At 37.6% G+C, this 13,907-nt stretch overlaps 2 protein-coding genes across 2 annotated transcripts in view; one reads left to right on the top strand and one right to left on the bottom strand.

The window, feature by feature from the left end:
- LOC108579087 overlaps positions 1-8,546 on the top strand; it is a 12,582-nt gene extending 4,036 nt beyond the window's left edge. The window contains exons 4-8 of the mRNA XM_017942533.1: positions 2,454-2,869; positions 4,704-5,139; positions 5,357-5,753; positions 6,783-7,065; positions 8,181-8,546. Coding sequence (XP_017798022.1) covers positions 2,454-2,869; positions 4,704-5,139; positions 5,357-5,753; positions 6,783-7,065; positions 8,181-8,546 — 1,898 coding nt within the window. The remainder of the gene's footprint in view (positions 1-2,453; positions 2,870-4,703; positions 5,140-5,356; positions 5,754-6,782; positions 7,066-8,180) is intronic.
- The window catches only part of LOC108579462 (flotillin-2), a 96,890-nt gene that overhangs the window by 19,124 nt on the left and 63,859 nt on the right, over positions 1-13,907 (bottom strand). The gene's annotated exons all lie outside the window — the stretch shown is intronic.

Raw genomic sequence — 13,907 nt, 5'->3', positions numbered from 1 at the left:
ATTTGAGGACTGAGCGATTAGAATTTTTGTACATATGAAAATATTGTATTTTTCCAAGGAGAAACTGTGAAATATTGTTAGATAAGTTAGTTTGATAGCGTTGACGGTGGTATAAAGTTACACGAAAATCTTGCTATAAAGTATAATAGTTAAGTGTTACACCTTTTGGTACAATTATTAGTCGATTCTTTTGTAAGAAAAAATTGACCGCTCTGTATATGTTTTTCTTAGAAATATCATTGTTAGCTGTATTTATTGTAGTTAGAAAAATTTAATTAGGTATACAGAATTTTATACGTTTAACAGAGAAACAAACTTTTTTAACTGAAATTTATAGCTTTCTGCCTAATCAGTAATAATTAAACTTTACAGAAAATGAATAAATGACGGTGATTATAATTTTCTGCTGAACAATATTTCATCTTTGCTTCGTTCTTCGAAAATTTTGTATTATTTTCAGAATTATTTCTGAACGTTGTTATTACACATTTCAAACCTGAGAGAAATTAGTTAAGAAAGATGCTGAACAACGCTTCCGATTTCTACTTCAGAATATATTTTTCTCAACTTTTAAGTACTTTTAAGCTCATAGAAACCGTAATCTGTGAATAGCAAATTGTACTATATATTTTGTAAACGATGCAACGATGCAGATTTTCCTTGTTAATGTAAATACACTTAAGAATGACACGAATAAAACGAAATATTGTTGCGTATAAGTCAGTTATAAGCATGTCAATCAACGAAATTCACTCTCAGTCGCGGATTTAATTTATTTGAACGAACGAGAATCACATGTACGGACATTACCCATTAATCTCAATATTTTACAGACACGTTGACTAATGTTCCACGTTGATTTCAATGGACGCAGCACAAATCTTACCCAAATAAATTCAAAAAATAGCTGATTCAGCAATATGTACCAACCCCGCGTTTTACTTCGTTTTTATCCAGTCAGTCTTTCATGGTTTGCTGGATTATCACTGTGACTCAACATTGTGCATCAAGTAAACATTTTTTGCGAGTGCAGTATAACAGATTCGTTCGATTTACGATACTTCGTTCCTTACATATGGTCTTTAAGCTAAACGTTGAATAACTTGATGGTATTTAGTGGTTTTTAAATCGAGTCAGAAGTGCTTCGTTAACGCAGAATTGAATTTTCTGCCTAAGTAGCTTCAGTGATAAAACTTCTCATTAAGGTGTGTATGTTCTACAATTATTTCTGTTTCTTATTCCTATGAGAAACAAAGGTATGTAAAATTGTACAATTTTTGATTGTGTATTACGAATGTTTTTTAAATTTCCACGTGTAAAATGCAGGTTTGTAAAATTTCTGATAAATTAGCGATACGACAGTCAGCGTTGCTGATTAAAGAACACACACGAGAGATGGACGTTCTTTAAATTATTCACAAAAGAATGGAAATTTATTTTCAAATTACAATTAAGTCCCCTTTTCTATATTTTACTAACTACATATTTTTGAACTTTTCAAAGTGATTCAGATTGATCGCAAAATTTGATTTACCTTCACCAGACGTTTCGTATAAAATTGTATAAGAAACTGTGAACAACAGGTAGTTGTTAATTAATTTTCTTGACACGCGAGCATCATATCGTGTGAAGAAATATTAAAAGTAGGTCAATTACGTCACGCAGTGGAAAAACACGTAACTTGAGAAAATTCCAAATAAAATATACAATAATGACGATAATCAAAGACAGAAAGTAATATAATTCTTAACAGTTTCATTCGACAACTGATGATTATAGTTATCCTTGGCAGTGAACAATTTAAAGTATCCACTGATGACGAATCACCGATAAAAGTAATCAAACGAAGGTAATACTTTTTTTCGCAGGGAACACGTAGAAATTTTTCATGACGTATTCAAACATTCCAACAATATCAAGGAAGATACGCTTTGTTACGCAAGCGGCAAATGTAACGTGCTGACTTCACATAACTGTAACTTGTTGTAAACAAACATTATTCAACGAAATCGTTAACTACCGAAGCTCCAAATAAAATTCGCAAAAAGTCTATCAACGGTAAGTGCTCCAAGCAAGAATTAGAGCTCCAAACAACGTTGCAAAAATATCTTCGTAAAAGATCCACGCGTCATTAAGAAAAATTACAACACACAATTAGAAACCTCGACTAACTGCATGCTGTAAAAATTACTCTACTGAGCACTTGCTGTTTTCGCGGCTTCGCTGTTCCACGATCGAAAGTCTGAAACAGCAACTGTGCAAAAATTCAACTGTGAACTTCTGAAGAATTACAAGAACAATTACTCGACGATATCGTAAGAATTGTAAAAAAAAGTTACTCGACGATATCGTGATAATTGCGGAGAAAAGGGAGAAAGAGAAGAAAAGAGGAGAAAGCACAAGTCTCGATTAATTAATTATAATTATAATTAATTAAGTAATTATAAAAAAAGGGAAGAGGATGTCGGCTATAACAAGGATCTCCGCGATGAGAATAGCTGTGTCATACGGGCCAGAACTGAGTTTCTTGGTCCTTCTGCGTATGCTGATTGGCATGCATAGACCGGACATCATCGACAGCAAGTCGAGAGTGCATCCAGTGTCGTTGTTTAATCTTCAAAGCAACTACGATTTCGTGATAATCGGAGGAGGTTCCGCTGGATCTGTGTTAGCAAATCGCCTATCAGAAAATGGCAATTGGTCGGTACTGTTATTGGAAGCCGGCTTAGACGAGCCAGATTTGTCCGACGTGCCAGCTATGTTTCCGATTATTCAGCTGACACCGTTCGACTGGCAGTACAAAACGCATCCGTCGGATAATTATTGCAAGGCGATGAACGAGCATAGATGTAACTGGCCTCGTGGCAAGGTACTGTTATGAAATAAAAGTTCTAACGATTGTTTAAAATTTAATTCGGGTCTTCGATGACCCAAGTGAAATTTCACTCCCGTATTTCTTCGGAGTGAATTTTTTATTTTTGTTGAAAGAAGTTTTGAACGTCTGGCTTAAAGAGTATTTGTATAATGTAGTAAAAACTTCGATAAGTCCTCCAGAATTTTTTCAGATTTTTTGAAAGCTTGAAACGGCAAAAAAATTAGACTTGGTAATTGCATTCGATGAATGCATTCGCTGAGGTTGAGCTCCAAAAAATAATTAGAAGCTTCAGTCGCTTAAATCGGTAATTGATTAAAACAACTTGATTTTAGTCATTTTTAGTGAAAACGACTGGTCCGCAATAAGTTGAACTTAATTATTTAAATTTAAAATTTACTTTTAAAATTCTTACGGTGAAAGTTGAACTTCTATAATTTAACACGTTCGCTACCAGCGTCACATACGTGTGACGTGTGAATTTTAATGATAAGTAGCTGTTATTTAAACTAAATTTGCTTTAAACCAATTTTAGTATCAAAGTCTAGTGCTTAATTTTTCATACTTTCACCGGGAAGATAGAATATTTTAAGTGAGAAAATGTGGGAAAATGTGCTACGGTTATTGACGTAAGGGTTAACTCGCTCTCTACTGTCCTCAGCTAATTAACTACCATCTTTCTTCCTTCCCCCTAGCGCCTGCATCAGAGTGCAACTTCCTCTTTCCATTCTCAATCCTCCAACACGTGCTTTAGCGTCCCCTCATCATTACCACCCCATACAGATTTCACATTTCCTCTCGCTATCACTCCTCCAATATTCGCTAAAATTCTCAACATTTCCACATCCTGTTCGCGCAATTAGCTTTTGGAAATTCGTTAATATACACCACTGATTTTCAACCGGTGTGTCGCGAGAGGTCCACAGGTGTGTCCAAGAATTTTTAACCCCTTAACGGACACATTTTTCTCAACTTAACACTGGGTTTACGGGAAACTCACATTTTCTTTAAGAAACAACTTATTTTATTTAAAAACAACATATCTAAGAAATGTAAACGGTTTCTGCAATTTTCCTTGTGAAAATAAAATGCTTCTAAATAAGATAATTACTTCTTAGGCGTATAGAAACAAACTTCCCTTTATTTCTAACGGCGTAACTTACCCTTTTTTGCCGCAATAGAAAGAACAACGCAATATGGAAACTGAAGGAAAATAATTTTAAAAAATTGCACTTATTGGACGATTAGTCCTGTACGCGTGAACCACGAGCATGAACGTTAAGGTGTTGATACAAGTTAAAAAAATAATGAAAAAAAATATAATTGTTTTCGTAGGGTAATTCCGGGAGAGACGGACCAGGCAAGTATTTCCTACATTATCCGCCATATGTGGAACGCGTCAGTATTCTTTTCTTTTACATTTGTTTTACTCTCAGTGCTTTTGGTTCCATATCCAGCGGATAATGTAGGAAATACTTGCCTGGTCTGTCTCTCCCGAAATTACCTTAAATCAGTCAAAAATGTAGGGTGAGTTCCCTTAACGCCGGACGGCACCTAATATCGGACATTAGTTATATCTGCAATAATTGAAACGCTACGGAGCCGTTATTCTGCGTATCTCCTAGAGTTTCCTACGCGTTTCAGTCGCGTGTGAACAGGTAGAGAGATTTATTTAAGAAACACCTTAAGCGTCCAGCGCCCAGGGGAACTCTCCCTATACTATTTTGTCAGATCGGCGAAAGAATGTAATGTATTATTTGGTACACCGTAGAATTTTAATAATTACTTTACGTGAAAAGGTAGGAAATCGCTGATACGCACAATTCTCCAGGTGCTCGGCGGAAGTAGCGTCCTCAACGCGATGCTCTACGTCCGTGGTAACAAGAAGGATTACGACAGCTGGGAGAAGATGGGCAATCCAGGATGGAGTTACGAGAAAGTGTTACCCTATTTCAAAAAATCTGAGAACATGACGATCGAAAAGTACCAAGATTCCCCTTACCACAGCACAGGTGGACCCCTGACCATCGAGCATTTCAAGTATTATTCAAGCGTGACCCAAACCTTGATAAAAGCTGGCACAGAAATGGGATACGACATCGTGGACGTGAATGGAGCCACTCAAACTGGATTTACTTTGTCCCATGGGACACTGAGGGATGGGCTGCGATGCAGCACCGCGAAAGCTTTCCTTCGGACAGCCGGGAAGAGGAAGAATCTACATATCAGCACACTTTCAATGGCGGAGAAGATTTTAATACGCGAAGGTCACTCACTTTTTCCATTTTATTTCTAGAAATTAATTTTGACAAATGATTATACTCCTGACTAGACTATCTTTTTTATGAATTCGTTATTTGTGCCGGTGATTATGAAAATGGCCCAAGGCAAGATATTTAGAATTTTCCCTTTGGGTGTACTAAAACGTATTTTTTCTTTATCGCGTAATTAAAACATATTTAATTCAACTCTTCTAATTTGCAGATGGAAACTCTAAAACTGCCTACGGCGTACAGTTTCGAAAAGGATCTAAACGTCGTATAGTGAAAGCCAGTCGCGAAGTGATTCTCTCTGCTGGAGCAATACAGTCGCCTCAATTGTTGATGCTATCAGGAATCGGTCCAAAGGATCATTTGGACGAGCTGAAGATTCCTTTGGTCAAAGATGTTCCTGGAGTAGGTGAAAATCTTCAAGATCACGTGGCTATTGGTGGAATGAATTTTTTAGTGACTAGACCAGCGAACGACACTGGTGTTCGGAGTTTCACGTTTAATTTGCCAAAATCTATCACCGCTGCAGCTCTTAGGCAATTTGCTATAAACCGTAGCGGAGTGTTGTACACGACGACCGTTGCCGAGGGTATGGCTTTCATTAATACCAAGTGAGTATTTTTTCATTTATTGATAACAAAACATTGGCCAAGTTTTCTTGTATTATATTTTCTAAAATTAATCGTTTCTCTCGTGATATGTACTCTTTTATGACTAAAATGGTAATTGTTCTTTTGTGATTCTAATAATATTTTTGATTCAATTATCTTTCTAACGCTTATTTTCAATGGGAAGAAGACAGTAAAATCGTATTTTGATTGGTAGTAGTAGAGCTTGACAATTTTTTGTATTAATTTATAATTACTTAACTATTTAGTAACGTCGGTATTAGTTTATAAATAGCATAATTTACATTCATAACATTATACTTCATAATGTTCCAACACCTTCATACGTTGGAAAACTTATCGGTGTAATTTACATTTATATTATAATATTATAACGGAAGTTGGAAAAGTTGCCCCTTCGTTGGAAAATATCAGAGAGAGAGGGTGTTCCCTTGTGAAATATCAGAAGAATTATTTTTCTAACGGTGGGTCACCCATATTAAGATTTACCCCGAGGAATGCAGCTTGACTTTGAAAACCACCGAAGAGTCATCCTACCTGCTCCCAAAAAACTTTTCTACGAACTGCAAAAATATATCGCAAAAGACTTTGAACGTGAATGTAACAAAACGTTGTAATTCTAGTTGAACAGTTTTATACACAGCACTTCCTACAATAACAATCCTTCTCCTAACTACAAGATTCATCATTACCTTAACTACCCTCGATGATGTCATAAAATCTCAAGTACAACGTTACACAACCTATAAATTTATCACCCTCTCTCACTAAAAAAAAAAAGGAACTCTTTTAACATCGTTTAAATTATCCTCGATGCACACAAAATCCAAACCGATAAATCTGACACACGGTAACAAAATTCAGGACAATCAGGGATAATACACGCAATAATTGCGACAACATTGCAAGGGTCCATCGCGTGGTGGATCTTTCTGCGGTTATTTGCTTCTCTATTAATCAGTATTTACTCCAAGATGTGTTATTCACCGAGCGAATAAATCCTGTTTTCAGATACGCAAACAAGTCAGCGGATTATCCTGATATACAGCTGTTCCTTTCCTCCGTGTCTGATAATACCGACGGTGGTCTCTTTGGAAAGAGGGATTGCAACATTAGGGATGATTTTTACGCGCATATGTACGAAAATATCCTGTACATGGACTCGTACACGGTCATGCCGCTGTTATTGAGACCTCGAAGCAGGGGATACGTTAAGCTGAACTCGTCAGATCCACGTGTCCATCCGATAATCGTTCCAAATTACTTCGACGATCCGCATGATCTGGATATTTTGGTAATAGATCTGATTAATTCGTTAGTTACCGACAAACAGTTAAATCATTCTACAAACACGATTTTAATTTTATCGGATTGGTGCATACGAAACATTTTCTGAAATGAAAATGATTTTTACACGATACTGCACACTTTTCCCAACGATTTCCCAACTAGTTTCAGTATTTGAAATTTATAAGAATCGTTCATCTTTGAGTAAACTGAAAATTTATAATCGGACAAAATTTCAGTCGCCATTTTGAAATTATGATTTTTGGCAATTATTTATTTTTGGGCATATTACACTATACTCAAATCCACCGTGGCTAATACAGCGGTAAATATGAAATGTTTAATTTGAATAACTCTCTTCCTGTAAAAGATGAAATATAAACGATGAAATTATAATATTCATAAAACACTCGATGGCTCATTAAGGCGAGTTTCAACGAACAGAATATTAATACTGCGCTAATAAACATTTTCTGAAATGAAAATGATTTTTACACGATACTGCACACTTTTCCCAACGATTTCCCAACTAGTTTCAGTATTTGAAATTTATAAGAATCGTTCATCTTTGACTAAACTGAAAATTTATAATCGGACAAAATTTCAGTCGCCATTTTGAAATTATGATTTTTGGCAATTATTTATTTTTGGGCATATTACACTATACTCAAATCCACCGTGGCTAATACAGCGGTAAATATGAAATGTTTAATTTGAATAACTCTCTTCCTGTAAAAGATGAAATATAAACGATGAAATTATAATATTCATAAAACACTCGATGGCTCATTAAGGCGAGTTTCAACGAATAGAATATTAATACTGCGCTAATACCGAATAAATTTCTCATAGCATAAGAAATCTTTAATATTAACATTATGCTACAACATTAATTATCATGTTTAAAAAATGAAAAATTATACATTAAAATAAACTAATCATTGCCGAACAACTTTCTAGTATAAACAAAAACTATAACTTCTCTCACTTTTTGTACAATTATACAACTTAATAAAAATTACCGTATCATATCAGAGGCTAAATTCGACCACAGAAAAAAATATCCAATTACATACAGACACACGTAACAAATTAAGATCGATCAACTTTCAATTATCGCAGGCAGAGGGCGCGATGTTCGTCAAGAACATGACCAATACCCCAACGATGGAACAACTTAAAGCTCGACCAAATCCAAACAAGATCCCCGAATGCTCGTCGTTCGAGTACTCGTCAGCTGAATATTGGCGTTGTTTCGCTCGATATTACACCCTGACGATCTATCATCCGTGCGGAACCTGCAAAATGGGCCCCTCCAGCGACAAAATGGCGGTGGTCGACGCGAGACTGAGGGTACACGGTGTAAATGGACTGCGAGTGATCGATGCCTCGATCATGCCACAGATCCCTTCTGGGAACACAAACGCACCGACGATCATGATCGCCGAGAAGGCTGCTGATATGATTAAGGAGGACTGGAAGATTTAAGAACTTCGTGTTTCCTTAGATTTTCCTCGACGCAGCGCGAGAATGAGTCACGCGTGACAAATTGTAGCGACAATGGCGATCCCGATGATAATTCTACGACGATGAGTGTGTTTGGAATGATTACAGTAGCGATAGTTGTAATTGTGATAAGAATGATGTAGTCGAGATTGTGTTAACGGTGATCGAGGAACGAGGTAGAAAATTATGATGATAATGTTGGTAATTGTTCGGTGTTCAGATTAGTATAAAGGGTGAGTCACCTGAGACTAGAACTTGAAACTACCGAGAAATGTTTGAAACGAAAGTAGAATGATGTTAAGGGTGGTATAATTTGATGTGATTAGTTTTTATTAGGTTGGTCAAATTTATTTTTTTTTTTTTAAATGAAATCGTATACTTCTTAAAAAAGACAGTTTTCAAGACATTCTAACGTTTTAAGGTAAATTCTGTTGGTAACCACGCATATTGTTGAATTATCATTTAGTAGAAAAAAAATACAAGGTGTTATAAAGAGAAACATAGATGCAGGTAGGTGTACTAGTACCATTTCGCAATGTTGAAATTAAAATATCTCCTAAACTAATGGTTTTTCGGCATAAATTAATGCGTTCAAAAGTATACAATTCTATTTAAAACAAAACAAATATCTCCTCTACGTGACAACTTAAGGAAAATCTAATCACCTCAAATTATGTTACCCTTGACACCGTTCAACTTTGGTCTGAAACATTTCTCGGTATAATCGACAGTTTCGAAGATATTTCAGGTTCTACATAGTCTTAGGGGACTCACCATATACTGGGTGTCCCAATTTTTTCCGATCAAACTTTGTCAGTACGTTCTATGGATATGAGTAAGAAAAAAATGTAATATAAACATAGATTGTTTGAAGCTTTATTAAAAAGTTATAACACTAATACGAAATGCGAAGCTAATGGTAACAGATGTGAGGTTATGATACAAAATAAGAATAGATCAACGATGTGAACATCTAGTCTGTTTATGCGACCTGTGTTTGCCAGTGCAATTTTGATCTCGAATCATAGCAACCGCAAGTTCGTTGCAATTCCTTTCGTATTTCGTATTTGTGTTATAACTTTTCAACGAAGCTTCACACTACCTATGTTTATATAACATTTTTCTCTTAGTTATATCCGTAGAACTTACTGACAAAGTTTGATCGAAAAGAAAATGGGACACCCTGTATATAGTGAGTACGAAAAGCAATTGCACGCATTTGCGGTTTTGAAGCAGATGTTTTTTGTCAGTCGATTTCTGTAATTCGTTATGGTTTGATTAAAGTGTTTGGAGAAAGTAGAAAATTTGATATACTGTGATTGAACTAATCGGTAATGTTATATTAAAGCAAGAAATATCGTCTGCAAGTACTTTTTGTGCTGTAAACGTAAAGGTTAATCTTATGATTGCGAATATTACACGGTTTAGAATAATAAATGTGCGTTATGCTTATTACAATTACCGATAACAATGTAAATAAAGGGAAATAATATTTAAACTGACTCATTATCATGAAAATGTCTGCTTCTTGTAATCAGTGCGATAAATTTCAGGGTAGATATTTTATATTTGGAAATTTGTTCAATTTCAGTGGTTTGTTACACCAAGCAATTACAATAATGCGTCTAATACTAGACTTTATTAATTTTTCAATAACTGTATCACATTTGGCAATTACCTATATATATAAGGCGTTACAGGTTTGCAACTCTGTTGCCGGGAATCGCTCCCGAAACTTGCACATTGTTGCAAACGCGTTCTCGGTTTGCAACTTTGTTGTCTCGAAAATTTGCACATTGTTGCACGCCGCCTCGTTTTGCACCTTTGTTGCCCCGAATCGCTCCCGAAACTTGCACATTGTGGCAAACGCGTACTCGGTTTGCAACTTTGTTGTCTCGAAAATTTGCACATTGTTGCACGCCGCCTCGTTTTGCACCTTTGTTGCCCCGAATCGCTCCCGAAACTTGCACATTGTGGCAAACGCGTACTCGGTTTGCAACTTTGTTGTCTCGGAAATTGGCACATTGTTGCACGGCCCCCCGTTTTGCAACATTGTGCATTTTTCGGGAGCGACTCACGGCAACAAAGTTGCAAAGCGCCATCTCTTCTTTTGCAACTTTGTTGCCGGGAATCGCTCCCGAAACTTGCACATTGTTGCAAACGCGTTCTGGATTTGCAACAATGTGCAAGTTTCGGGAGCGATTCGGGGCAACAAAGGTGCAAAACGAGGCGGCGTGCAACAATGTGCAAGTTTCGGGAGCGATTCGGGGCAACAAAGGTGCAAAACGAGGCGGCGTGCAACAATGTGCAAGTTTCGGGAGCGATTCGGGGCAACAAAGGTGCAAAACGAGGCGGCGTGCAACAATGTGCAAGTTTCGGGAGCGATTCGGGGCAACAAAGGTGCAAAACGAGGCGGCGTGCAACAATGTGCAAGTTTCGGGAGCGATTCGGGGCAACAAAGGTGCAAAACGAGGCGGCGTGCAACAATGTGCAATTTTCGGGGGTGACTCGTAGCAACAAAGTTGTAAAAGGGAAATCGCGCTTTGCAACTTTGTTGTCTCGGAAATTGGCACATTGTTGCACGGCGCCCCGTTTTGCAACAATGTGAATTTTTCGGGAGCGACACGCGACAACAAAGTTGCAAACCGAGAACGCGTTTGCAACAATGTGCGATTTTCGGGAGCGATTTTCGGCTACAAAGTTGCATATCCAGAACGCGTTTGCAACATTGTGCAATTTTCGGGAGTGACTCGTAGGAACAAAGTTGTAAAAGGGAAATCGCGCTTTGCAACTTTGTTGCCGTGAGTCGCTCCCGAAAATGCACATTGTTGCAAAACGGGGCGCCGTGCAACAATGTGCAAATTTCCGAGACAACAAAGTTGCAAAACGAGAACGCGTTTGCAACAATGTGCGATTTTCGGGAGCGTTTTTCGGCTACAAAGTTGCAAATCCAGAACGCGTTTGCAACATTGTGCAATTTTCGGGAGTGACTCGTAGGAACAAAGTTGTAAAAGGGAAATCGCGCTTTGCAACTTTGTTGCCGTGAGTCGCTCCCGAAAATTGCACATTGTTGCAAAACGGGGTGCCGTGCAACAATGTGCAAATTTTCGAGACAACAAAGTTGCAAATCCAGAACGCGTTTGCAACAATGTGCAAGTTTCGGGAGCGATTCGGGGCAACAAAGTTGCAAAACGGCGCACCGTGCAACAATCTGCGTTTTTCGAGAACGATTCGCGGCAACAATGTTGCAAACTCTATAACACGTTTGCCACAATGTGCATTCCAAAATAATAGAAGTTAACGATGTTACAAGCTAGAATGACGCTTGTAACAATGTTACATTCAAGCGTAGTGCTTGTTATAACGTTTGCGTTCGAAATAACGCTTCTAATAATGTTGCAATTAGAAATAGTGATTCCAGCAATGTTTGCGTTTATATATAACCCTTCAAGCAATGTTGCATTGAAAAGTAACGCGTATAACAATGTTGTGCATTCGAAATAGTACTTCCATCGATGTTGCATTCGAGAATAGGGACTGCAACAATGTGTGTATTCAAGTTTCAAAGATGTACAGTGAAATAAAAGTATCTTGCTACTTAAAAATCACCGTTCAACGATATAAAAGTTCTTTTCCTGCTACTGCAACCGTGTCCCACACCTCGATCAATTTGCAACCTCAACTCACACGGGAACAAAGGCTCCGCGTAATATCTTGCTACTTAAAAATCACCGTTCAACGATATAAAAGTTCTTTTCCTGCTACTGCAACCGTATCCCACACCTCGATCAATTTGCAACCTCAACTCACACGGGAACAAAGGCTCCGCGTACACAAAACGTCTTTATACATTCTCAACATATTTCTCCACCCCTATAAATAACCCCTCTATGTAGCTTCCATTGGTGCATCACAATAAATAGGAAGTAATCAATTATTTAGTTTGATCGTTTGTAAGTAAGTACTTTCATCTTCATTCTTGAATGCTAAATATTATTTAATCTAGCGCTACATATTAATTATCTGATTGAGAGAGGATTAGCTTGTCTAACTTTTTATCGCTGATTGGATTTCCGAGAATATACCTACTTGATTATTTTCCAACTACTTCAAGAACTAACTAGTATAATTTAATAGTTATTGCAACAGTCATTGGTACTTCATTGCACTTATCCTGCACTCTTTTTAGAAAAGGCAGCAGTATACTTTAATCTACCAAACATACAGTACCAACAAAAAAGATTATAAGTTTAGAAAGTGTATAATACTCACAAAATAATCAAAGAAATTCTAATCAACATTTAAATATCCCACCTTCACGTCGAATTTCTATTTGTATCACAACTATAGTTGAAATTTACAACCTATAATTCTCAAAATATTAATCCCGCCACCCAAAACCAACAACGAACGTATCCACTCACTCGAAAGGAACATCACACATCCTAGAACCGTCAAACTTCCTCCAAAAACTAGCAACCAAAAGATCCTCCAATCCAAGAGAACAGCTTTGCCACACGTACCTGTTGATAAGCAACAACCATCGTGAAACAGCTCTGACAACCGTCGAGACTTTCTTCCACCACACGCTCCATACCGCGCTGCATACATATATCCGAAATGTGAACCGCGATATGCTTCATTTCCCCGGTAAAACTAGCATAAGTTGTTGCTCGGGTGGCTTGAGTGGTAACTAAACAAAGAGGGAGAGAGAGAGAGAACCAGGGAAAGGGAATAGACAAAGAGCAGTGTCGTAATTATATAATAGAGCAAGTGGATTGTTTCAGTGGCAGGTAAGAGGCGCGTGGAACGTTCTTGTGATTAAATAGTACAGACACCGTCGTCGACGAGAAATCAGGGATTTTCGTCCTTAAAATCGTGTTTCGTTTATTCTGCTGTTTTTAGACCGCGGAATTCGCGTGCTCTTGTGTTATCGAGGACTTGGAACGCGTAGTTTCACGCGTGACTGCTATTGTGAGTTGAAATGCTGCGCCACATGAAAACCACCGGTTCTCGATCGACCACCGAAGGTGAGATACGTTGGTCTCTAGATCAGTTCTTCGGTGGGTGAGTGGTAGAATGGTCCTAGTGTTCGTGTGTTTTTCAAATGAAACGCGGGGAAAACTCGTGTACGGTGCTTACATGGTTCGAACGTAATTCGAAAAGGCTTTAGTCAAGGAGGTCTAGAATCGCAGGAGCGACCGAGGATGAAGGGATCGATTTGGTGTTTCTCAACCGGTGTTCAATCGTTCAGCTGTTGAATTGTTCCTCTTTCAGAGGTTCGAATAACTGGTAACTAATTGTGCACTCTGTGCGACGATAAGGTTAATAGTTAGAAACTTA

Source organism: Habropoda laboriosa, unplaced genomic scaffold (assembly GCF_001263275.1).
Source record: "Habropoda laboriosa isolate 0110345459 unplaced genomic scaffold, ASM126327v1 scaffold14, whole genome shotgun sequence".
Classification (NCBI taxonomy): Eukaryota; Metazoa; Arthropoda; class Insecta; order Hymenoptera; family Apidae; genus Habropoda; species Habropoda laboriosa.
The sequence above is the reverse complement of the archived record's forward strand: the minus strand, read 5'-3'. Positions and strand labels throughout refer to the sequence as shown.